Below are 24,879 nucleotides of genomic sequence, written 5' to 3' on the forward strand. Positions count from 1 at the left end.
AGGAGTCATTTAGACTTTACCCAAACGAGGAAAAGATTTTGAATCATCAAATGTGATGACAAATGTGATGTGAAATGTGTAGACGCCAGCATTTCATAGATGCTTGACATTGGGGATCAAAGCGAGAACGTTTGGTCTATTGGCTTTGGAGTGGTGCGAGTCTGGCAGCGCCACACCAGGGCTGCTACTAACAGCCATGGTGGGCAACAAAGCACCCGGATACTGTTTACTTCATAAAGCCGCTGAGACCTACTCATCCTAAGGATGAATCACTAAGAGTGAACTAAGTTTAGCAGCGGTCAGTACGGTGATTGGTTGTTGTGCAGGAGGTCTCGGTGAAACTCATCCGCAACATCCCCACAACATAGGCTACGAATGAAGTCCTATCAAACAGTTCTGGACAGTGCAGTTAGCAGAATACACGCATGATGACACGTTTGTCAGACCACGATAATGATGTTAAGTATGAACGTTAAAAAGAGAGAGAAAGCAAACAATAAAAATACGTAAATTGCATTATATCAAGGAGGTAATTAAAATCACCCTGCAAACTATTATCCAATGAGAATATTTCCAGCACTTTAAATATCAGCACATACCGCCTTTCAAGTCCTCCTATCATGATGAATGAAAGCGAAGACAAAGACGCAAGCGGAACGCAAGCGAAAGCCCAACTGGTCCCAGGACCAATAGCTACTGAGCCAAAACTCAATACAATAAATCATCTTACAATAAATGATTAGATAGTAATCATAAATAAGAGTAGTTATATTATTTTTTTACTTGAAACTTACAGCGCTACTGTTTAAATAATGATCATTATTATTAAAGTGATTTATTCCTATTATTATTTGAAATAAATAATGATGATTAAAGTGTGTAATGTATAAATATTAATACATGAGACAAATAATGATGGTTTAAGTAATTTATTTATATTTATATTTTAAATAATTAAGGATGATTAAAAGTACATTTGTAACATTGCCCCCGTGTGTTTTAACCGTCACTGATGGTTGCGATATTCCTAAATCGTCTGCATTGCAAAGTTGCATTTTCCCTGTTGCTTAATATCGAAGTGTTGCCAAACATTTTATCTCTGGACTGATCGGGTTATTCCTGTTTGTTTGGGATGTTATTGCATCCCGCACTAATTCAACCACAAGTTTGATACCATCACAATTTAGCCTATAACTGTTTATCAATTCGCAGTCCTCCATTGTCTCCAAAACATTTGGTCTCTCTTCAGCCATTTTCAGATTGTTTGTGAATAGGTCTTAGTGAGTTAGGAGTCCTCTCAAGGACTTTTAAGCTCTCTTAGACTTAGGTGGTACTTGTAGGCCTAAAATACTTACTAGAATTGCTCTTAGTAAAATAAATTAGGAGTCCTAAATTTAAGACTGACAGGCCCATTCTTTTTAGGAGTTTCTCCTAAATTCGCCACTTATGAGCTACTTTTAGCCTTAAGATTCTTTGTGAATACGGCCCCAGTTATTTTATTAGTCCAATGCACAACATAACAGGCAAGCAGTCATAGCTGGCAATGATTTCTTTGTGTTCCAATCTCTCCTTAACAATGCAAAAAATACTTAAAAATTAAAAGTAGTACAAGAGTAAAAAGAGTCACAAAGAACAAGAACAAAATAATTTAAATAAAACTAAAAGAATATATGTACAGTATTTATATAACAACAATAACAATAAAGTAAAGTGTCTTTCAGTCAGTGTCTAGTGCAGAGGCCTACAGTGTGCAGTAGTACTGCAAAAGTATTGTGTGTGTGTGTGTGTGGGGGGGGGGGGGCTGGATCTAAGGGCTAAGAGTTCAAGAGTCCTGTGGTCTTGTGTTCAAGAGTCTTGTGTTCAAGAGTCCTGTGGTCTTGTGTTCAAGAGTCTTGTGTTCTAGAGTCCTGTGGTCTTGTGTTCAAGAGTCCTGTGTTCTAGAGTCCTGTGGTCTTGTGTTCAAGAGTCCTGTGGTCTTGTGTTCAAGAGTCTTGTGTTCTAGAGTCCTGTGGTCTTGTGTTCAAGAGTCCTGTGGTCTTGTGTTCAAGAGTCTTGTGTTCTAGAGTCCTGTGGTCTTGTGTTCAAGAGTCCTGTGGTCTTGTGTTCAAGAGTCTTGTGTTCTAGAGTCCTGTGGTCTTGTGTTCTAGAGTCCTGTGGTCTTGTGTTAAAGAGTCTTGTGTTCTAGAGTCCTGTGGTCTTGTGTTCTAGAGTCCTGTGGTCTTGTGTTCTAGAGTCCTGTGGTCTTGTGTTCTAGAGTCCTGTGGTCTTGTGTTCTAGAGTCCTGTGGTCTTGTGTTCTAGAGTCTTGTGGTCTTGTGTTCTAGAGTCTTGTGGTCTTGTGTTCTAGAGTCCTGTGGTCTTGTGTTCTAGAGTCCTGTGGTCTTGTGTTCTAGAGTCCTGTGGTCTTGTGTTCTAGAGTCCTGTGGTCTTGTGTTCTAGAGTCCTGTGGTCTTGTGTTCAAGAGTCTTGTGGTCTTGTGTTCTAGAGTCCTGTGGTGCTTGGAAAGAAGCTGTTCTTGAGCCTGGTGGTTCGTGTCCTGATGCTCCGGTACCGTCTACCTGACGGTAGCAGAGTGAACAGTTTCTGGCTAGGGTGGCTGTGGTCCCTGAGAATGATCCATGCTTTCCTCCTACATCTCTGAGTGTAGAAGTCCTGGATGGATGGCAGATCAGACCTGGTGATGTGCTGTGCAGTTTTCACGACCCTCTGCAGAGCTTTGCAGTCGCGGTCGTTGCAATTTCCATACCAGGCGGTGATGCAGCCAGTCAGGATACTGTCGATGGTGCATCGGTAAAAGTTGCAGAGTATCCTGGAGTCCATACCGAACCTCTTTAGTCTACGGAGGAAGAAGAGCCGTTGTCGCGCTGCCTTTACGACGATGTGGGTGTGATGTGACCGGGACAGGTCTGATGTGGCCTGACTCTCTACTGCAGCCCCATCTATGTGGATGGGGGCGTGCTCTCCACCCTGCAGCTTCCTGTGGTCCACTATGAGCTCCTTAGTCTTGCTGACATTGAGATGGAGGTTGTTGTCATGGCACCATGTTGACAGGGCCCCAGGTGTTGCTGCCCATCCTCACAGCCTGGGGTGTGCCCGTCAGGAAGTCCAGTATCCAGCTGCACAGGGCTGTGTTCAGTCCCAGGTCCCTGAGCTTGGTGGTAAGGTTAGAGGGCACTATGGCGTTGAATGCTGAGCTATAGTCAATGAATAGCATTCTCACATATGTGCTCCTCTGGTCCAGGAGAGGGCAGTGTGGAGGGTGAGGGCGATGGTGGCGTCAGTAGACCTGTTTGGCCTGTAGGCGAACTGTAGAGGGTCCAGGGTGTCAGGCAGAGAAGAGGTGATATGGGTTTTGACTAGCAGCTCGAAGCACTTCATGACGACCGATGTGAGATCTACGGGGCGGTAGTCATTTAAACAGCTTTTGTTTTCTTGGGTACAGGAACAATGGTGGCTCTCTTGAAACATGTCAGGACTACAGATTGTTGGGATGTGTTGAAGGTGTGTGAATACACCCGCCAGCTGATCTGCCCACGCCTCGAGCCCTCTGCCCGGGATGCGGTCTGGGCCTGGGGCCTTGGGAGCGTTTACCTTCTTAAAGGTCCCATGACATGCCACCAGGTGTGAGTTTGATTAGCCGTTCAAAACGGCTTGTAACGGCTAATCACACCACACCTGGTGGCATGGCATGTCACCTTTAAAGGATTTGCACACCTCTGTCCTTGATATTTCCAGTGGGCAGGGGTCCTGGTCCATTGACGTCTCCACGGCAGGGGTGTTATGCTCAAAGCGGGCATAAAAATAATTCAGCTTATCTGGAAGGGTTACAGACACCTCAACATTGTTGGCTTTTCCCTTCCGTAATAGTCTTTAATCCAGACCACATGTTTCTGGTGTTGGAGCCATGGTAGTTTGCCTCCACCTTGGTTTTGTATTGTTTATTGCTTTCCTAAGCGCATACCGGCATTTCCTGTATTCCTCAGGATCCCCAGATCTGTGAGCGTCATGGCGTTGCTTCAGTCTTAGACGGACTTCCCCGTTCAGCCATGGCTTCTGGGTATGTTTGAGTCGTTACCGTTGGTACCACATCTCCTATGCACTTCTCTATTGCCGCTTTTCCACCGCCAGTACCAGCTCAACTCGACTGGAATCACCACGCCTTTTTTGCGTTTCCATTGGCAAAAAAAGTACCTGGTACCTAGTACTGGGTACTTTTTTTTAGTACTACCTCCGTCGAGGTTCCAAGCGAGAGGAGTAGGTACTTTTGTGTGACGTAAACAGGCTGCTGGTAACTGATTGGCCAGCGGCTGTAAATGGGAATAATCACTCAAAGTTAAGTTGTGTCCGACGTGGTTGGAGTCCACGAACCCGCTCCCGAGGGGGACACTGATCAGTGTTTTGCCGTGTGTGTCGCTCCTTTCCCGGGGCTAGAGTTAGGCTGCGCGTGGTTGTGTATGTCCGGCGTGGCTGGAGTCCACGGACCGGCTCTGGATGATCAGCGTTTCGCTGTTTCGTTTTGAAGAGGTACTTTTTTAGATGGAAACGCGACCAAACCCAGTCGAGTTGAGGCGAGTTGAGTCGAGTCAAGCTGATACTGTCGGTGGAAAAGCGGCATTTGAGACAAATGACTCATATTCACTGACGTCCTCACTTTCAAACACACCCCACTGTGTCATGTTAAAACAGTCACGGAGGGTGGAGTCTGAATGGTCAGACCAGCGGTGGACGGACCACGTCACAGGCTTATCCCGTTTGAGTTTCTGCCTGTAGGCAGGGATCAGTAGAATGGAGCAGTGATCTGATTTGCCAAACGCAGGGCGGGGGAGGGACTTGTATCCTTCCCAGAAGAGAGTGTAAACACAATCCAGCGTGATGTTGCCTCTAACTAACTTGCTGGTGGAATCTCGGCAGTACTTTCCTCAAGTTGGCTCGGTTGAACTCGCCGGCTACTATGAACGCAGCCTCCGGACGTGAGGTCTCCTGCCTGTCCATAACTCTACTATGACCGCAGCCAGACGTGAGGTCTCCTGTCCATAACTCTACTATAGCTCGTCTAGTACTCTTGAGGTGTCGGCGTGTGGTGGAATATAAACGGCTATTAAAATTACTTCCATAAATTCCCGTGGTAGAAAAAAAGATTGACAGTCTATCATAATGTGCTCTAAATAAGTGGAACATCCCGAAGAAATTGTTTTCACATCGGAGCACCACTGACATGAGACAAACACCACCTCCCTTGGTTTTCCCTGATTCCAACGTGCTGTCCTGCTGGTAGATTAAGCTCCTGACTACACTACCGCGTAGTCAGGGATCGATGGGTCGAGCAAAGTTTCAGTGAATATCTTGGCGTTGGAGTCTTTTATGTACTGTTGAAAAGCCATCCTACTTCGGAGTTCATCCAGCGACTGGACATTTGCTAGAAGAATGCTCGGAAGAGGAGTTTGATGTACTCGTTTCCTTAGTCTGACCAGGAGCCCCGCCCGGTTACCTACGGCGTTTACGTCTCACAGGGATAATAACAAACAAACACAAAATACCCGCAAGGTATTTCTGGACAACGGTGAAAGCTTTGTTTATTGAAGAAAATGTTGCGCAAAAGTTTGCCGTCCTTCTTGGACGTCCTACTTTGTTGCTCTTTGTTCATTGTGGCGTTCTTCTTTTTCCTTGGATGTGTTAGCAGGCTACACTGTGTCGGCTGCTATGAGGTCACCATGCTAACATAGCTGCCGTGGCTATCGCCGTCCGGCTTAAACCCCGCCCACCATAAGGGTACTGTCTTAAACCCCACCCACCATAAGGGTACTGTCTGCTTAAACCCCGCCCACCATAAGGGTACTGTCTTAAACCCCGCCCACCATAAGGGTACTGTCTTAAACCCCGCCCACCATAAGGGTACTGTCTTAAACCCCGCCCACCACAAGGGTACTGTCTTAAACCCCGCCCACCACAAGGGTACTGTCTTAAACCCCGCCCACCATAAGGGTACTGTCTTAAACCCCGCCCACCACAAGGGTACTGTCTTAAACCCCGCCCACCATAAGGGTACTGGTGGTGGTGGTGAGCCGTCACTGAGCTGGGCTGCACCACACCCTCCCTGCTGGGCTGAGGAGCGCTGGTCTGAAGCGTACTCGCCAGTGGATACGCGCCATAAGAGAGGAGCCTCACGCGGTCACGCTGGCTCGGTGTGCTAAGACCTTGTGACATTTACATCCAGGGCATTCAGCAGACACTTTCATCCAAAGTGACTTACAATAAGTACGTTCTGAAGGTGAAACCACATATCTCTGTCGGTACAGTGAGGATGTTCACTAAACTAAGTGCACTACAAATGGCTAGGTTAACCCATCCCCGTAGACCACAAAGGCAGCTAGGATAAGAGGGACGTCCTGTGAGGGAGGTCCTGACCTCACCTTCTGCGTCCAGGATGTAGTCTCGGGGGAACATGATCCCACAGCCCATGATGTCCCCCTTGAGGCAGCGCGGGCCGAAGGCGTCGCCCACCCCGCTGCCGTGGAACAGCTTCCCGTCGTCTGGAGGAGGCACACAGAGGAGACGCGTTCACACTGAGGGGGCAGCAGCACAATACATTGAGGGGTTCTGCTGACGCTTTCATCCAAAGCCACAACCATTCATTCACTCATTCACAAATCCACACACCGACGGCGGAGTCGACCACGCAGGGCGACAGCCAGCGGGTCAGGAGCAGTCAGGGGGAGGCGTCTCGCTCAGGGACACCTCCACACTCCTCTAGGAGGAGCAGTCAGGGGGAGGCGTCTCGCTCAGGGACACCTCCACACTCCGCTAGGAGGAGCAGTCAGGGTGAGGCGTCTCTCTCAGGGACACCTCCACACTCCGCTAGGAGGAGCAGTCAGGGGGAGGCGTCTCGCTCAGGGACACCTCCACACTCCTCTAGGAGGAGCAGTCAGGGGGAGGCGTCTCGCTCAGGGACACCTCCACACTCCTCTAGGAGGAGCAGTCAGGGGGAGGCGTCTCTCTCAGGGACACCTCCACACTCCTCTAGGAGGAGCAGTCAGGGGGAGGCGTCTCTCTCAGGGACACCTCCACACTCCTCTAGGAGGAGCAGTCAGGGTGAGGCGTCTCGCTCAGGGACACCTCCACACTCCTCTAGGAGGAGCAGTCAGGGGGAGGCGTCTCTCTCAGGGACACCTCCACACTCCTCTAGGAGGAGCAGTCAGGGGGAGGCGTCTCGCTCAGGGACACCTCCACACTCCTCTAGGAGGAGCAGTCAGGGGGAGGCGTCTCTCTCAGGGACACCTCCACACTCCTCTAGGAGGAGCAGTCAGGGGGAGGCGTCTCTCTCAGGGACACCTCCACACTCCTCTAGGAGGAGCAGTCAGGGGGAGGCGTCTCTCTCAGGGACACCTCCACACTCCTCTAGGAGGAGCAGTCAGGGGGAGGCGTCTCTCTCAGGGACACCTCCACACTCCTCTAGGAGGAGCAGTCAGGGTGAGGCGTCTCTCTCAGGGACACCTCCACACTCCTCTAGGAGGAGCAGTCAGGGTGAGGGCGTCTCGCTCAGGGACACCTCCACACTCCTCTAGGAGGAGCAGTCAGGGTGAGGCGTCTCTCTCAGGGACACCTCCACACTCCTCTAGGAGGAGCAGTCAGGGTGAGGGCGTCTCGCTCAGGGACACCTCCACACTCCTCTAGAAGGAGCAGTCAGGGGGAGGCGTCTCGCTCAGGGACACCTCCACACTCCTCTAGGAGGAGCAGTCAGGGGGAGGCGTCTCGCTCAGGGACACCTCCACACTCCGCTAGGAGGAGCAGTCAGGGTGAGGCGTCTCGCTCAGGGACACCTCCACACTCCTCTAGGAGGAGCAGTCAGGGGGAGGCGTCTCGCTCAGGGACACCTCCACACTCCTCTAGGAGGAGCAGTCAGGGGGAGGCGTCTCGCTCAGGGACACCTCCACACTCCTCTAGGAGGAGCAGTCAGGGGGAGGCGTCTCTCTCAGGGACACCTCCACACTCCGCTAGGAGGAGCAGTCAGGGTGAGGCGTCTCGCTCAGGGACACCTCCACACTCCTCTAGGAGGAGCAGTCAGGGGGAGGCGTCTCGCTCAGGGACACCTCCACACTCTGCTAGAGGAGCCGGGGATCCAACCAGCAACCTTCAGGTTACCAGTCAACCCGCTCTACCTCCTGAGCTACTGCCGCGTTAGCAGAACCACGCTCACCAACGAACAGATGAGGTAGAAGAGACGCGTTAGCAGAACCACGCTCACCAACGTACAGATGAGGTAGAAGAGACGCGTTAGCAGAACCACGCTCACCAACGTACAGATGAGGTAGAAGAGACGCGTTAGCAGAACCACGCTCACCAACGTACAGATGAGGTAGAAGAGACGCGTTAGCAGAACCACGCTCACCAACGTACAGATGAGGTAGAAGAGACGCGTTAGCAGAACCACGCTCACCAACGTACAGATGAGGTAGAAGAGACGCGTTAGCAGAACCACGCTCACCAACGTACAGATGTGACTTGGATAAAGGTGTTAATACTGATACTATAAGGAGTTTTTTTTTTTTTTTCTCCCCTCTGGGGGCTAGGTGGCCAGGGGGCCAGCTGCTTGACTACTCCGTCTTCTACTTGGTAACCTTAACCTCTTACAGCATACCCAAACACTTCAAAAACACTTCTAGTCAACAACCCAGCTAATCTAATAGTTACAGGAGACGACTATAAATGAACAGAAGGATTAAAAAGAAGAGCTAAAGAAAAAACGGAGGTATTCCGCCGGAGGAGCTGCTGCTGGTAAATATTGATGGAGTTGTCATGGGACCAGTCCAGCTCTGGATACTGTTCAAACACTCTGAGCACCAGCACCAGACACACTGCATCACCACAGCCCCATGCGGGTCCCCTGCGGGCCCCATGCGGGTCCCCTGCGGCCCCATGCGGGCCCCCTGCGGCCCCATGCGGGCCCCCTGCGGCCCCCTGACACAACAGCACACAGCAGCACAGCCCGCCTCACAGCACGAGGCTGCTGGGGCCTGGGGCCGCTCAGGACTGGCTGAGAGAGGAAAGCCCAGAGCAGTGGGCGGAGCCCGGGGCAGTGGGCGGAGCCTGGGGCAGTGGGCGGAGCCTGGGGCAGTGGGCGGAGCAGTGGGCGGAGCCCGGGGCAGTGGGCGGAGCAGTGGGGCAGTGGGCGGAGCAGTGGGGCAGTGGGCGGAGCCTGGGGCAGTGGGCGGAGCAGTGGGGCAGTGGGCGGAGCAGTGGGGCAGTGGGCGGAGCAGTGGGCGGAGCCCGGGGCAGTGGGCGGAGCAGTGGGGCAGTGGGCGGAGCAGTGGGCGGAGCCTGGGGCAGTGGGCGGAGCCCGGGGCAGTGGGCGGAGCAGTGGGGCAGTGGGCGGAGCAGTGGGCGGAGCCCGGGGCAGTGGGCGGAGCAGTGGGCGGAGCCTGGGGCAGTGGGCGGAGCCTGGGGCAGTGGGCGGAGCCCGGGGCAGTTGGGCGGAGCCTGGGGCAGTGGGCGGAGCAGTGGGCGGAGCCTGGGGCAGTGGGCGGAGCCTGGGGCAGTGGGCGGAGCCCGGGGCAGTTGGGCGGAGCCCGGGGCAGTGGGCGGAGCCTGGGGCAGTGGGCGGAGCAGTGGGGCAGTGGGCGGAGCAGTGGGTGGAGCCCGGGGCAGTTGGGCGGAGCCTGGAGCAGTGGGCGGAGCCTGGGGCAGTGGGCGGAGCCTGGGGCAGTGGGCGGAGCCTGGGGCAGTGGGCGGAGCAGTGGGTGGAGCCTGGGGCAGTGGGCGGAGCAGTGGGGCAGTGGGCGGAGCCTGGAGCAGTGGGCGGAGCAGTGGGGCAGTGGGCGGAGCCTGGGGCAGTGGGCGGAGCAGTGGGGCAGTGGGCGGAGCAGTGGGCGGAGCCTGGGGCAGTGGGCGGAGCCTGGGGCAGTTGGGCGGAGCCTGGGGCAGTGGGCGGAGCACGTGGCAGTGAGCAGAACAAGTCTCCGACCGTGCTGTAGTCCTGACGTAGGACTGTAGTCCTGACGTAGGACTACAGCACGTCGCAGCAGAGTCTGTTCACTCAGTGAAACACGTCCATAGAGTGACACTCACACTTCAGCTTACAGACTCGTTTCATTTCCATGTGTGTGCCACTGTGTTCTTTCTGGTTAAAAATGAGCCATCATTATTCCCCTAAATGATACGCCTTGTAAAGGGAGGAGGATTCCTCTACAGCTCGTCTCTCCTGTCGGATATAGGGACACGTGGACATATATAGGGATATAGGGACACGTGGACATATATAGCGATATAGGGACATGTGGACATACTGTATATAGGGATATAGGGACATGTGGACATAGTGACATGTCTCTGGATATAGGGACATGTGGATATAATGACATGTCTCTGGATATAGGGACATGTGGATATAGTGACATGTCTCTGGATATAGGGACATGTGGATATAGGGACATGTCTCTGGATATAGGGACATGTGGATATAGGGACATGTCTCTGGATATAGGGACATGTGGATATAGTGACATGTCTCTGGATATAGGGACATGTGGACATAGTGACATGTCTCTGGATATAGGGACATGTGGATATAATGACATGTCTCTGGATATAGGGACATGTGGATATAGTGACATGTCTCTGGATATAGGGACATGTGGACATAGGGACATGTCTCTGGATATAGGGACATGTGGATATTAGTCCAGTCATTTTAAGCCAAAATGGGGGTCAACCTAAAACAAATTGCAACAGAAGCAAACTCAACTGATTTTGTATCCTCAATATGTCCTGAGTAAGGGAAAAAAATCCCAGAAGAATCCCATTAGGGAAAGTTTAGAAAAATACCCAAATATATCCTATTCATATGCCTTCATTATTTTTCTCACATGAAGAGGGTAAAAGTTGTAACATTTAGATATCACCATGAAAATTACTGAGTTGATTACTTACATCAAGACAAACAAAAATTGTATTACACATTTTTTTAAATAGTTTGTTAACATGGGCATACGGTGCATAATCTAATTACGTATGTGCTAACTTGCATAAATACCACAACAGATCTAAACATTGGGCATAGCCAGGAGAAAATGTCTTGTAGAATCTTGTCGACATATAACAGTAAAATACGTGTTTTAACGCAAAACAGAAGTAGCTTTGTGGGCGGTTCGGATCTTACAGTAGAAGACTATAGAGGCAAACTAATGTCACCATAAGGGGGAGATTCAGTCATTCATTCAAGGTCCACTCAACTGTCAATCAACTGTCACCAAGCTGTCAGGTAAGAAAGGTTGTTTGATCCAGCCACTTTTTATTGGACCTACCTTTTGTCTTCTGCATTCTCCTTACCCTCGTCTCCTGTTCTTCCCTCAGACTCATCCCCCAGAAACAGTCCCACGTACCCAGCCCCAAACCCCATCTCTGCATAATAATTAATAAAGGCTGGTTTAAAGTACTTCTTCCTATTTGTATTGGGGGGTCTGAATGGGTTCCATTCAGACTTTAACATTAAGGGCCCTATCTTGCACCCAGTGCAATTGACTTTCTACACCGACACATGTATTGTTGCTAGTTTGCACCCGGCGCAAAGCTGATTTTCCCCCGCAGCAACCAGGTGCCACTACACTTGCGCCTGGAGAGGCGTGTCGGCGAAAAGCAGGGGCGTGTTCCGGCGCAAATGATACTTCTAAAAAAGACATCTAAAAAATTGCACCAATGCAATTGCGCTGCTGACCGAAAAATTCCTGGTCTAAATGCACTAGCGGATAGCACAGTTGGTGTTGCTATTTTGACGTGCCATGGCAGGTTGGAACTGCAACATACACTTACACACACGTAGGCTATACACAGCACAAACATGCAAACGATTAGCCTAATTTAAATATTATGATGTCAAAGATTGTTCATGTGTGAAACTGCATAGAAATAGCGTGTGGATTGTGGAAACATTTTGCATGAATGAACATGAATGAAGTATAGTAGGCTATGCCATGCGTTAAAATAATAATACTAACAATAATAAATTCGAGCAAAGTATATTCCAGCCTTCCAAAACAAAATCTCGTTTTAGGGTAAATGGTTGGTTAAATGATTTGGGAAAGAACAGCTGATACAGCGGTAAGTTGTACTTTTAAATCAATGCATCTGCAAACACCGTACAGCAAACAAATATTTTCTTGACACAGACATCGTGTACAAGCCCATAACTTTTAGGATTGATGAGTATTTGATTGTGAGAAAACATAGTTTTACCGCAAGTGAGTGTTTAAAAGAATGAATGAATGCGGGTGATGCTTGGCACGCGTGTGCGTGCGCGCCCATCTGTTTAAACACACACAAACATAAACACGGAACGCATAATACAGTCCATGGCGATGTAGCCTATATAAATGGGGGAACACATGCATATTATAAATGGTAAATGGTCCTCATTTATATAAAGCGCTTTTATCCAAAGCGCTTTACAGTGTTGACTGACATTCACCCGTTCATGCACACATTCACACACCGACGGCGGAGTCGACCACGCAGGGCGACAGCCGGCAGGTCAGGAGCAGTCAGGGTGAGGCGTCTCGCTCAGGGACACCACAACACTGGAGGAGGAGCCGGGGATCGAACCACCAACCTTGCGGTTACCAGCCAACCCACTCTACCTCCTGAGCTATATTATGAACACAAGTCGATAACGATAATGTATACAATACTGGTAACAAACAATGTTTGCTAATGTATTGCCGCATATCATTAAATAGACCCACAGTTGCGACCACAGGACCACGTCCGCATATCATGTGTTAAGTTGTTTTTGCCGCAATTTACATGACGTGTTTCTGAAGTTGGAGAAGAAAACACTACTCCATGTGTGAATTAGGCCTATTATTTGGCCATAAACTGAGCCATTTGAAGTTTGAAATTCATGTGGTCATGCATCTGTCTCAGCGGAGACTGCAAACGCGCTGTCAAAATATCAACTCGTCAAGTCAAATGCGCTGGCTCTTAAAGGGGATGGGAGATGGAACTCTCATTGGTTTATTGCACGTTACGCCAAAAACACACCTACGGGTTTCAGACCAACCCATTTTAGATTTGCGTCGGGCGCAAGAGTCATTTATCTGCCGTCATAATAGCAACATCGCCATAGAACCGCCCACAAAGCTACTTCTGTTTTGCGCTAAAACACTTGTGTTTTAGACCGTCTAAATAGGGCCCTAAGTGTTTTACTGTTATATGTCAACAAGATTCAACAAGCCATTTTCACCTGGCTATACCCAATGTTTAGTTCTGTTGTCGTATTTATGTAAATTAGCACATACATAATTAGATTATGCACCGTATGCCCATGTTAATAAACAATTTCAAAAATCTTGTAATACATTTTTTGTTTGTCTTGATGTAAGTAATCAACTCAGTAATTTTCATGGTGATATCTAAAGGTTAAAATTTTGGCCCTATTCACGTGAGAAAAAGTATGAATAGGCTATATTTGGGTCTTTTTCTAAACTTTCCCCTAATGAGATTCTTCTGGGCTTTTTTCCCCCATACTCTGGACATATTGAGGATACAAAATCAGATAAGTTTGCTACTGTTGGAATTTGTGGACTGAACTATATCGTGTGGATATAGAGACATGTGGATATAGAGACATGTGGATATAGGGACATGTCTCTCGATATAGAGACATGTGGATATAGAGACATGTGGATATAGAGACATGAGGATATAGGGACATGTGGATATAGGGACATGTGGATATAGGGACATGTGGATATAGAGACATGTGGATATAGAGACATGTGGATATAGAGACATGTGGATATAGAGACATGTGGATATAGGGACATGTGGATATAGGGACATGTGGATATAGGGACATGTGGATATAGAGACATGTGGATATAGAGACATGTGGATATAGGGACATGTGGATATAGGGACATGTGGATATAGAGACAGGTGGATATAGGGACATGTGGATATAGAGACATGTGGATATAGGGACGTGGATATAGAGACATGTGGATATAGGGACATGTGGATATAGGGACATGTGGATATAGAGACATGTGGATATAGAGACATGTGGATATAGGGACATGTCTCTCGATATAGAGACATGAGGATATAGAGACATGAGGATATAGGGACATAGGGCCTATATATATAAGCGTGATGAGGCCAGGCACGTTGCACAATCCAGACAAAACCTAATAATACATTAAATACTGATAGCAAAGGTTACAGAGGACAGCAGAGAGGAGACGGTGGGCCCTGGTGGACAGGTGGGCCCTGAGTCCCAGTGCCTCACTGGGGAGGTGGTGGACAGGCCCTGAGTCCCAGTGCCTCACTGGGGAGGTGGTGGACAGGCCCTGAGTCCCAGTGCCTCACTGGGGAGGTGGTGGACAGGCCCTGAGTCCCAGTGCCTCACTGGGGAGGTGGTGGACAGGCCCTGAGTCCCAGTGCCTCACTGGGGAGGTGGCCTGGTGGTTCTGGTTCCACTTGGAGGTGGAGTTTGTTCAGAGAAGCCTCAGGGAGGCTTGGCTCAGCTGCTGGCTACACCATAACTAGTCCTGTTGTGTGCCCATCTCCCCTCAGACTCTGCACAGAGGGGTTGAGGTCCATGTTTTTGCCAGATGATCCTGTGTTGTGGGGTCGGTTAAGGTTCTTTAACGATCAGGCCTCAACGATTCAAGGCCAATATTGTGGCAAATATTAAATCTTGAATATTTACGACCCGATATCCTGTAGTGTGGGGGGGGGACCCCGCAGCCAGCTGACGGTCATTAGGGGAAGACGATGGCCAATGGCGAGCCAGGCTGACTTTATGTAACACCAACAGTTCATCACGTCATCGTAAAGGCAGCCATGGCGGCCGGCGGCTGGTCTTTGAAATGGAGGAGCAGCTTGTAGAGTTTAAACATTTCTGAATTGTCTTTAGCAAAAGCTAGCATAACTAGTTCCTCCAGACCATCGTCATGTGTGTCTCCCCTAAATCACCACTTTGATCAGGACAAGCAAACAACAACAAACATGTCCCATTATTCCCATCAGTCCGACGTTCAAGGTGCCCTAGCGGCTCCATCCAGGAGTCCTTTCAGCAGTAAGCCCAATAATCACAGACAACAGAACAGAGAAGGCGCATTAATTACCTAGGGCAGTATCACTGTACCACCTACAATAGATGCCTTTATTTGTCACTAGACAAGTACAATGAGATTAAAAGCATCTCCCTCTCAGTGCATAGAAAAAATATAAATACTCAATAAGCAATAACCTAGCCACCTGGCGTGCATACTACATCGAATTTCACACACTTTTGCGTCATCGCATGCACGCAGATTTCCCCCCAAAGACACTCGTCTAAACGCGGAATAAAAAGTGAGAACGCAACGCCACTTTTGTGTTTTCTGTCCAGATGGTCTCTGTCTAAATGGAGCCGTAATCTGTGGCTCGGCGTGTGGTCTCTCGGTACGTCCACCGGCCTAGTGCGTACCCAGTATGAGCCGCTGGCCGGACGCCGCCGCCGCCTGCGCTCCGGGTCTACCTCCCTGCTGGCATGCAGGGTTATCTAAAGGGCTGCAGGCGGCTGTGGGCGGAGATGACAGGTCGCTGAGCGGCTTAAGTGACCTGCCTGGCCATGAGAAGCCCTGGGCCTGGGAGAACAGCACGGGCGTCTGTAACGCGAGAGCTGGGAAACAGGGCCTGCCCAGGAAACGCTGACCGAGGGAAACTTAAAAAAACAAGAACGCTGTTCCATAGCTTCATGCAGGCGCTGCGCAACACGTTTCACCGCGTCAACTATTAGGACTGTTAAGTCGTTGCCATGGGAATAAAACGGCAAACCGATAGTTCATGTCCATTCTGAGGGCTACAGTCCAAATATTAAAATACATCACTTTTCTGATCACTGTTGTATCGAGTACGGCATGGCCAAGCAAACAAGTCTTTTGTAAACTATTTAATAAATACATTATATAATATATCATATTTAATATATAATATAAAGTATTCATTCTAAAGGTTGGTATTGCCTTCTTAGCTAGTCCTTGATCGAGTTAGCCCTGGAAGGGGTTAGCCTAGGAAGGAGTTAGCCTAGGAAGGGGTTAGCCCTGGAAGGGGTTAGCCTAGGAAGGGGTTAGCCCTGGAAGGGGTTAGCCTAGGAAGGAGTTAGCCTAGGAAGGGGTTAGCCCTGGAAGGGGTTAGCCCTGGAAGGGGTTAGCCCTGGAAGGAGTTAGCCTAGGAAGGAGTTAGCCCTGGAAGGAGTTAGCCTAGGAAGGGGTTAGCCCTGGAAGGGGTTAGCCCTGGAAGGGGTTAGCCTAGGAAGGAGTTAGCCTAGGAAGGAGTTAGCCCTGGAAGGAGTTAGCCTAGGAAGGGGTTAGCCCTGGAAGGAGTTAGCCCTGGAAGGGGTTAGCCTAGGAAGGGGTTAGCCCTGGAAGGGGTTAGCCCTGGAAGGGGTTAGCCCTGGAAGGGGTTAGCCCTGGAAGGGGTTAGCCTAGGAAGGAGTTAGCCTAGGAAGGGGTTAGCCCTGGAAGGGGTTAGCCTAGGAAGGGGTTAGCCCTGGAAGGAGTTAGCCCTGGAAGGGGTTAGCCCTGGAAGGGGTTAGCCTAGGAAGGGGTTAGCCCTGGAAGGGGTTAGCCCTGGAAGGGGTTAGCCTAGGAAGGGGTTAGCCCTGGAAGGAGTTAGCCCTGGAAGGGGTTAGCCTAGGAAGGGGTTAGCCCTGGAAGGAGTTAGCCTAGGAAGGAGTTAGCCCTGGAAGGAGTTAGCCTAGGAAGGGGTTAGCCCTGGAAGGAGTTAGCCTAGGAAGGGGTTAGCCCTGGAAGGAGTTAGCCCTGGAAGGGGTTAGCCCTGGAAGGAGTTAGCCCTGGAAGGGGTTAGCCCTGGAAGGGGTTAGCCTAGGAAGGGGTTAGCCTAGGAAGGGGTTAGCCCTGGAAGGGGTTAGCCCTGGAAGGGGTTAGCCCTGGAAGGGGTTAGCCTACATTTCGTACAAAAATATGTTTAATTTGTGGTGTCAGTTTGCCGTGTGTCTGCCTGGCACTAATGCTCCCGTTGAGCGTATCTTTTCCATAATGAACAATACTGACGAGAAGAACCTCATGACCGTCCACCTTAAAGGCGTTGCTTGTTACAGGGGCCAATTTTGATGACACCTGTCCGCAATCCCACAGCAGAAGGCTGTCAGCAAACAAATCGATTTTGGAGCAAATTCACTCCTCAAACAAATATATGTAGGCTCATTTGAAGAGCTGTGTTGAGGTCAAGTTTTCGGAGCACTATGAGGTTGACGTCACACACACACACACACACACACACACACACACACACACACACACACACACACACACACACACACACACACACACACACACACACACACACACACACACACACACACACACACACACACACACACACACACACACACACAGCTTTGTTTAAAAACTTTCTGAAGCCTCAGGCTGATTCATAAAAATATAGAAATATAGTCCCACACGAAACTCATTCAATGTCTTTTCATACTTCCTCATAAATATGTAAATAGGCCTACCAAAAACATACATGATTTTTTCCCCATTAGTCTTTGTTGTGAGCATTAGTCCTATAGGACAGTGATCATGATTTGCATCAATATCAGAATAACACCCATAGGACAAATAGCAATGGTTGGTGGAATGTCATACAGTAGGTCTGTATAATATGCAGTAAGCTTGTCCAGGCCCTGCAAGTCAGGATGTAGGCTATGAATCTGAATGAATTTTTAGGTAGTGGCCATCCCCAAAATGAACCAGAATACAGGAAATCACATCTACCAAATCAACATTTTTGCAATTCTTTTAGTCAAGTCGTTTTACTATTGATATTGCCTATTTATTTTTGTTCTCCCATCTCAATCGGCTCACTGTTAACCTCGACACAAATCTGTGCACGCCCTGCTGGGTAATCTGCTGTCCTCTTCCTCCCCCTCCCTCACTGCTTTGACATGAACATGGTTGAGGCAGGTGAGTCCTCCGACTCCAGTCGAGTATTTCAGGCCAACTGGTAACAGAGTGTGGCTTTCAAACATATAACCCTAAAGCCTATGGCCTCGGGACGGACCTACGCGCTGCTGCATCACTTGTTGTTGTTTTTTTAATTGAAGATCAGCAGGTTGTAGTGGGTGCGTGCGTGAATGAACATGAACACAAACTCAAAGCCGATGCATGCATCCAAAACTATTCATTCAAAACCAAATCAACAAATCAAAAACAGCGTCGCTTGTTTGCTTCAAATACTTTTTCTTTTTAAAACTTGGGAATTAATACGGCGCAGTACCGAGCGGTTGAAAACAACGTTGGCGTCTCCTGTGTGTGACTTGCGCACCTGTGTTAGATTACTTAACATGACTTTGGCAGCAAGTGTAAACGCGAGCAGCATAGCTGCATGCCTGCCTGCTGTCAGCACCTGATTTATTTTTTTATATACAGTATATATTTTTTAATTAGTCGTTTAGATTAGTAGACTAATCGAAACATTTGTCGAAAGATTAGTCGTTAGAAAATTAATTGTTAATGGCAGCACTAATGGCTCCTGCCTCCTGCCTCCTGCCTCCTGTCTCCTGCCTCCTGTCTCCTAGCTAGGCCTCCTGTCTCCTGCCTCCTGCCTCCTGCCTCCTGCCTCCTGCCTCCTGCCTCCTGTCTCCTGCCTCCTGCCTCCTGCCTCCTAGCTAGGCCTCCTGCCTCCTGGCTCCTGTCTCCTGCCTCCTAGCTAGGCCTCCTGCCTCCTGCCTCCTGTCTCCTGCCTCCTAGCTAGGCCTCCTGCCCCCTGCCTCCTGCCTCCTGCCTCCTAGCTAGGCCTCCTGCCCCCTGCCTCCTAGCTAGGCCTCCTGCCTCCTGCCTCCTGTCTCCTAGCTAGGCCTCCTGCCTCCTGCCTCCTGGCTAGGCCTCCTGCCTCCTGCCTCCTGTCTCCTAGCTAGGCCTCCTGCCTCCTGCCTCCTGCCTCCTGCCTCCTAGCTAGGCCTCCTGCCCCCTGCCTCCTGCCTCCTGCCTCCTGCCTCCTAGCTAGGCCTCCTGCCTCCTGCCTCCTGTCTCCTAGCTAGGCCTCCTGCCTCCTGGCTAGGCCTCCTGCCTCCTGCCTCCTGTCTCCTAGCTAGGCCTCCTGCCTCCTGCCTCCTGCCTCCTGTCTCCTAGCTAGGCCTCCTGCCTCCTGCCTCCTGCCTCCTGTCTCCTGCCTCCTGTCTCCTGCCTCCTGTCTCCTGCCTCCTGCCTCCTGCCTCCTGGCTCCTGCCTCCTGCCTCCTGTCTCCTAGCTAGGCCTCCTGTCTCCTGCCTCCTGCCTCCTGCCTCCTAGCTAGGCCTCCTGCCTCCTGCCTCCTGCCTCCTGGCTAGGCCTCCTGCCTCCTGCCTCCTGTCTCCTAGCTAGGCCTCCTGCCTCCTGCCTCCTGCCTCCTGTCTCCTGCCTCCTGTCTCCTGCCTCCTGCCTCCTGCCTCCTGTCTCCTGCCTCCTGCCTCCTGTCTCCTGCCTCCTGCCTCCTGGCTCCTGCCTCCTGCCTCCTGTCTCCTAGCTAGGCCTCCTGTCTCCTGCCTCCTGCCTCCTGCCTCCTGCCTCCTGGCTAGGCCTCCTGCCTCCTGCCTCCTGCCTCCTGCCTCCTGGCTAGGCCTCCTGCCTCCTGGCTCCTGCCTCCTGCCTCCTGCCTCCTGTCTCCTGCCTCCTGTCTCCTAGCTAGGCCTCCTGTCTCCTGCCTCCGGCCTCCTGTCTCCTGCCTCCTGCCTCCTGCCTCCTGGCTAGGCCTCCTGCCTCCTGCCTCCTGTCTCCTGCCTCCTAGCTAGGCCTCTTGCCTCCTGGCTCCTGTCTCCTGCCTCCTAGCTAGGCCTCCTGCCTCCTGGCTCCTGTCTCCTGCCTCCTAGCTAGGCCTCCTGCCTCCTGCCTCCTGTCTCCTGCCTCCTAGCTAGGCCTCCTGCCCCCTGCCTCCTGCCTCCTGCCTCCTAGCTAGGCCTCCTGCCCCCTGCCTCCTGCCTCCTGCCTCCTAGCTAGGCCTCCTGCCTCCTGTCTCCTAGCTAGGCCTCCTGCCTCCTGCCTCCTGCCTCCTGGCTAGGCCTCCTGCCTCCTGCCTCCTGTCTCCTAGCTAGGCCTCCTGCCTCCTGCCTCCTGCCTCCTGCCTCCTAGCTAGGCCTCCTGCCCCCTGCCTCCTGCCTCCTGCCTCCTAGCTAGGCCTCCTGCCTCCTGCCTCCTGTCTCCTAGCTAGGCCTCCTGCCTCCTGCCTCCTGCCTCCTGGCTAGGCCTCCTGCCTCCTGCCTCCTGTCTCCTAGCTAGGCCTCCTGCCTCCTGCCTCCTGCCTCCTGTCTCCTAGCTAGGCCTCCTGCCTCCTGCCTCCTGCCTCCTGTCTCTTGCCTCCTGTCTCCTGCCTCCTGCCTCCTGTCTCCTGCCTCCTGCCTCCTGCCTCCTGCCTCCTGTCTCCTAGCTAGGCCTCCTGCCTCCTGCCTCCTGCCTCCTGCCTCCTAGCTAGGCCTCCTGCCTCCTGCCTCCTGCCTCCTGGCTAGGCCTCCTGCCTCCTGCCTCCTGTCTCCTAGCTAGGCCTCCTGCCTCCTGCCTCCTGCCTCCTGTCTCCTGTCTCCTGTCTCCTGCCTCCTGCCTCCTGCCTCCTGCCTCCTGCCTCCTGCCTCCTGTCTCCTGCCTCCTGCCTCCTGGCTCCTGCCTCCTGCCTCCTGCCTCCTGCCTCCTGCCTCCTAGCTAGGCCTCCTGTCTCCTGCCTCCTGTCTCCTGCCTCCTGCCTCCTGCCTCCTGCCTCCTGCCTCCTAGCTAGGCCTCCTGCCTCCTGCCTCCTGGCTAGGCCTCCTGCCTCCTGCCTCCTGCCTCCTGTCTCCTGCCTCCTGCCTCCTGTCTCCTGCCTCCTGCCTCCTGCCTCCTGGCTAGGCCTCCTGCCTCCTGCCTCCTGCCTCCTGCCTCCTGGCTAGGCCTCCTGTCTCCTGCCTCCTGCCTCCTGCCTCCTGCCTCCTGGCTAAGCCTCCTGCCTCCTGCCTCCTGCCTCCTGTCTCCTGCCTCCTGCCTCCTGTCTCCTAGCTAGGCCTCCTGCCTCCTGGCTAGGCCTCCTGCCTCCTGGCTCCTAGCTAGGCCTCCTGTCTCCTGTCTCCTGCCTCCTGCCTCCTGTCTCCTGTCTCCTGCCTCCTGTCTCCTGCCTCCTGCCTCCTGCCTCCTGTCTCCTGCCTCCTGTCTCCTGCCTCCTGCCTCCTGCCTCCTGCCTCCTGGCTAGGCCTCCTGCCTCCTGGCTAGGCCTCCTGTCTCCTGTCTCCTGCCTCCTGCCTCCTAGGCCTCGGTCCTGGAGCCATGTGCTACATCTGGTTGAGATCTTCTCATCACTCCTCAGAAGTTCAAGTATTCTATCTATGAATTGTTACACACAAGAAAAGCCCATTGGCCGAATGAGTCCGCACTGTGGCTGCCTCACTAAGTGGCCTCACTAAGTGGCCTCAGTAAGTGGCCTCAGTAAGTGGCCTCAGTAAGTGGCCGTACTTCAACCCAACGCACCTTATCCTCTATCATTGAGCGGTATGCTTCCAGCGCCCAGGGGGAGCAGAACCAGGACAAGGGGCAAACTGCAAGTCTGAACAGAAAGTAAATATAAATCTGCAATTTGTTTGGATGATTCAGTTATATGTTTTAATAAAACTGCATACAACTTCTACATAAGAAAACAGATTTATGTTATCTTTATCTTTACAACATGGTCGATTTTATTTATTATCTACCTCTGGCTCTTTTCTTTATATGGAATTTTTAATTATGTGCAATACTGCTCACTTTCTATTGACTTTTATTGACTTGTTTTGTTGACTTTTACTGTTTGTCCATTTAGTTGTTTGTCAACTGTACTGTACTGCCTGTTGCTACTGGATAATTAACTCAAGGGGATGAATAAAGTATCTACTTACTTACTTATGGTGTAGATTGGTGATGACTGTTAAAAATATAATAAAACATAAAACGTAAATAATAAAGGTAAAGCCAGAAGGGCCTGGGAGGTGGGCAGTGGGATCACAAGGCCCCTGGCCCAGGCCAGTGGGATCACAAGGCCCCTGGCCCAGGCCAGTGGGATCACAAGGCCCCTGGCCCAGGCCAGTGGGATCACAAGGCCCCTGGCCCAGGCCAGTGGGGTCACAAGGCCCCTGGCCCAGGCCAGTGGGGTCACAAGGCCCCTGGCCCATGCCAGTGGGGTCACAAGGCCCCTGGCCCAGGCCAGTGGGATTACAAGGCCCCTGGCCCAGGCCAGTGGGATCACAAGGCCCCTGGCCCAGGCCAGTGGGATTACAAGGCCCCTGGCCCAGGCCAGTGGGATTACAAGGCCCCTGGCCCAGGCCAGTGGGATCACAAGGCCCCTGGCCCAGGCCAGTGGGATTACAAGGCCCCTGGCCCAGGCCAGTGGGATCACAAGGCCCCTGGCCCAGGCCAGTGGGATCACAAGGCCCCTGGCCCAGGCCAGTGGGATTACAAGGCCCCTGGCCCAGGCCAGTGGGATCACAAGGCCCCTGGCCCAGGCCAGTGGGATCACAAGGCCCCTGGCCCAGGCCAGTGGGATTACAAGGCCCCTGGCCCAGGCCAGGTCCACTCTGCTAGTGGCGGGGGCCCTGGGCTCTGGTCATTAGAGTCAGCTACATGCCATTGGGCAGTCTGTGGTGGATCTGAACCTATGCTGCTTGGTTTGAAAAAGGCCAGGTAGGTCACATTGTTTGCAATTAACTGCTCTGTACTTGTAATTGTTGCATATAGCATACAGTGCTTTGGCTAGAGATGGGATTATGGTAAAGCAATGATGCTATAATATATATCTATAGAATTAATTAAGTTAATACAATGTGATGTTTTTGCTATTCAGGGTGCGCGCACGCACACACACACACACACACACACACACACACACACACACACACACACACACACACACACACACACACACACACACACACACACACACACACACACACACACACACACACACACACACGATAGGTCTTGAAAGCAGGTAGATGACAAGATACTGGAAGCTGCTATGAAAGAGCGGACACAGGAGCGGTGTCATTGGTATGTGCCATGGGGGTAACACAGAGTAACGTTATCCCAGCCATGAGGGTGCTGCTGATAGCGGCCACCAGCTCAGTACCGTGGCCTCTGACTCACGGTGAGGGTGAGTCATGGGATGGGGCAGTGAGCCAGATGGAGATAAGGTTAATGTAGCTTCCATGCAGTGTTGCCAGATGTTGTCAGATCTGGCGACCCTGGCTACGGCGCGTTGCCTGATTGGGTGAGAAAACGGGCCCAATCTGGCACTGCCTCCGTGGGCAGTGGTGTGGAGGCAGATGTGGAAGCATACGTCTGGCATACGTCTGTTTCTATTCATGAAAGCGAGAGAGACTGATCAAATATATGAGGAGTAAACTGGGCCAAAACAAACCCACATAAATGAGCACTACGAGGGGTAACCACAGAAACCTTCAAAGTAAACAGACAAATGGGAGCTGTGCTGGAGCGGGCAGTGCACAGCGGCCAAGCCCCACACACACCACCGCACCCAGGGGCCCAGGGGCCCCGCACCCAGGGGCCCCACACACACCACCGCACCCAGGGGCCCAGGGGCCCCGCACCCAGGGGCCCCACACACACCACCGCACCCAGGGGCCCCGCACCCAGGGGCCCCACACACACCACCGCACCCAGGGGCCCCGCACCCAGGGGCCCCACACACACCACCGCACCCAGGGGCCCAGGGGCCCCACACCCAGGGGCCCAGCACACACCACCGCACCCAGGGGCCCAGGGGCCCCGCACCCAGGGGCCCAGCACACACCACCGCACCCAGGGGCCCAGGGGCCCCGCACCCAGGGGCCCCGCACCCAGGGGCCCCACACACACCACCGCACCCAGGGGCCCAGGGGCCCCACACCCAGGGGCCCAGCACACACCACCGCACCCAGGGGCCCAGGGGCCCCACACCCAGGGGCCCAGCACACACCACCGCACCCAGGGGCCCAGGGGCCCCACACCCAGGGGCCCAGCACACACCACCGCACCCAGGGGCCCAGCACCCAGGCATCTAGCACACACACACCGCACCCAGGGCACCTAGCACCCAGACACCTAGCACCCAGGGGCCCAGCACCCAGGGGCCCCACACACACCACCGCACCCAGGGGCCCAGGGGCCCAGCACCCAGGGGCCCAGCACCCAGGGGCCCTGCACCCAGGGGCCCAGCACCCAGGGCCCCTAGCACCCAGGGGCCCAGCACCCAGGGGCCCAGCACCCAGGGCCCCTAGCACCCAGGGGCCCAGCACCCAGGGGCCCTAGCACCCAGGGGCCCAGCACCCAGGGGCCCAGCACCCAGGGCCCCTAGCACCCAGGGGCCCAGCACCCAGGGGCCCTAGCACCCAGGGGCCCAGCACCCAGGGCCCCTAGCACCCAGGGGCCCAGCACCCAGGGGCCCAGCACCCAGGGCCCCTAGCACCCAGGGGCCCAGCACCCAGGGGCCCAGCACCCAGGGGCCCAGCACCCAGGGGCCCAGCACCCAGGCACCTAGCACCCAGGGCCCCTAGCACCCAGGCACCCAGCACCCAGGGGCCCAGCACCCAGGGGCCCAGCACCCAGGGCCCCTAGCTCCCAGGGGCCCAGGGGCCCTACCGTTGTATCTCACTAGCTCCTCCATCCACCTAGCCTCTCTTTAGCCTCTCAGCAGCAGCAGCAGGAGGCAGGGCTAATGGCGTGGGGGGTTCTGAACCCTGTGATGGCGGTGGTGAGGGCAGGGGACGGATGCCTGCAGAGATAAACTCCACAGACCTGTCGTCACAAACAGAACCTGAGCGATAACTTGGTGTTGGGTTTGCCCTTTGTTTTGTTTCTCAGTCAGAGAGTAAAGAGGGGGGAGTGAGCGCGGGAGATAAAATCGCTGCCCT

General features: G+C 52.8%; 1 protein-coding gene across 4 annotated transcripts in view; it reads right to left on the minus strand.

The window, feature by feature from the left end:
- spryd3 (SPRY domain containing 3) overlaps positions 1 to 24,879 on the minus strand; it is a 63,228-nt gene that overhangs the window by 5,822 nt on the left and 32,527 nt on the right. For all 4 annotated transcript variants that reach the window (XM_084479152.1, XM_084479153.1, XM_084479150.1 and 1 more), the window contains one exon: positions 6,410 to 6,529. In XM_084479152.1, coding sequence (XP_084335278.1) covers positions 6,410 to 6,529 — 120 coding nt within the window. The remainder of the gene's footprint in view (positions 1 to 6,409; positions 6,530 to 24,879) is intronic.

This window comes from Micromesistius poutassou (genome assembly GCF_964030765.1).
Source record: "Micromesistius poutassou genome assembly, chromosome: 15".
In the NCBI taxonomy this organism is placed as follows: Eukaryota; Metazoa; Chordata; class Actinopteri; order Gadiformes; family Gadidae; genus Micromesistius; species Micromesistius poutassou.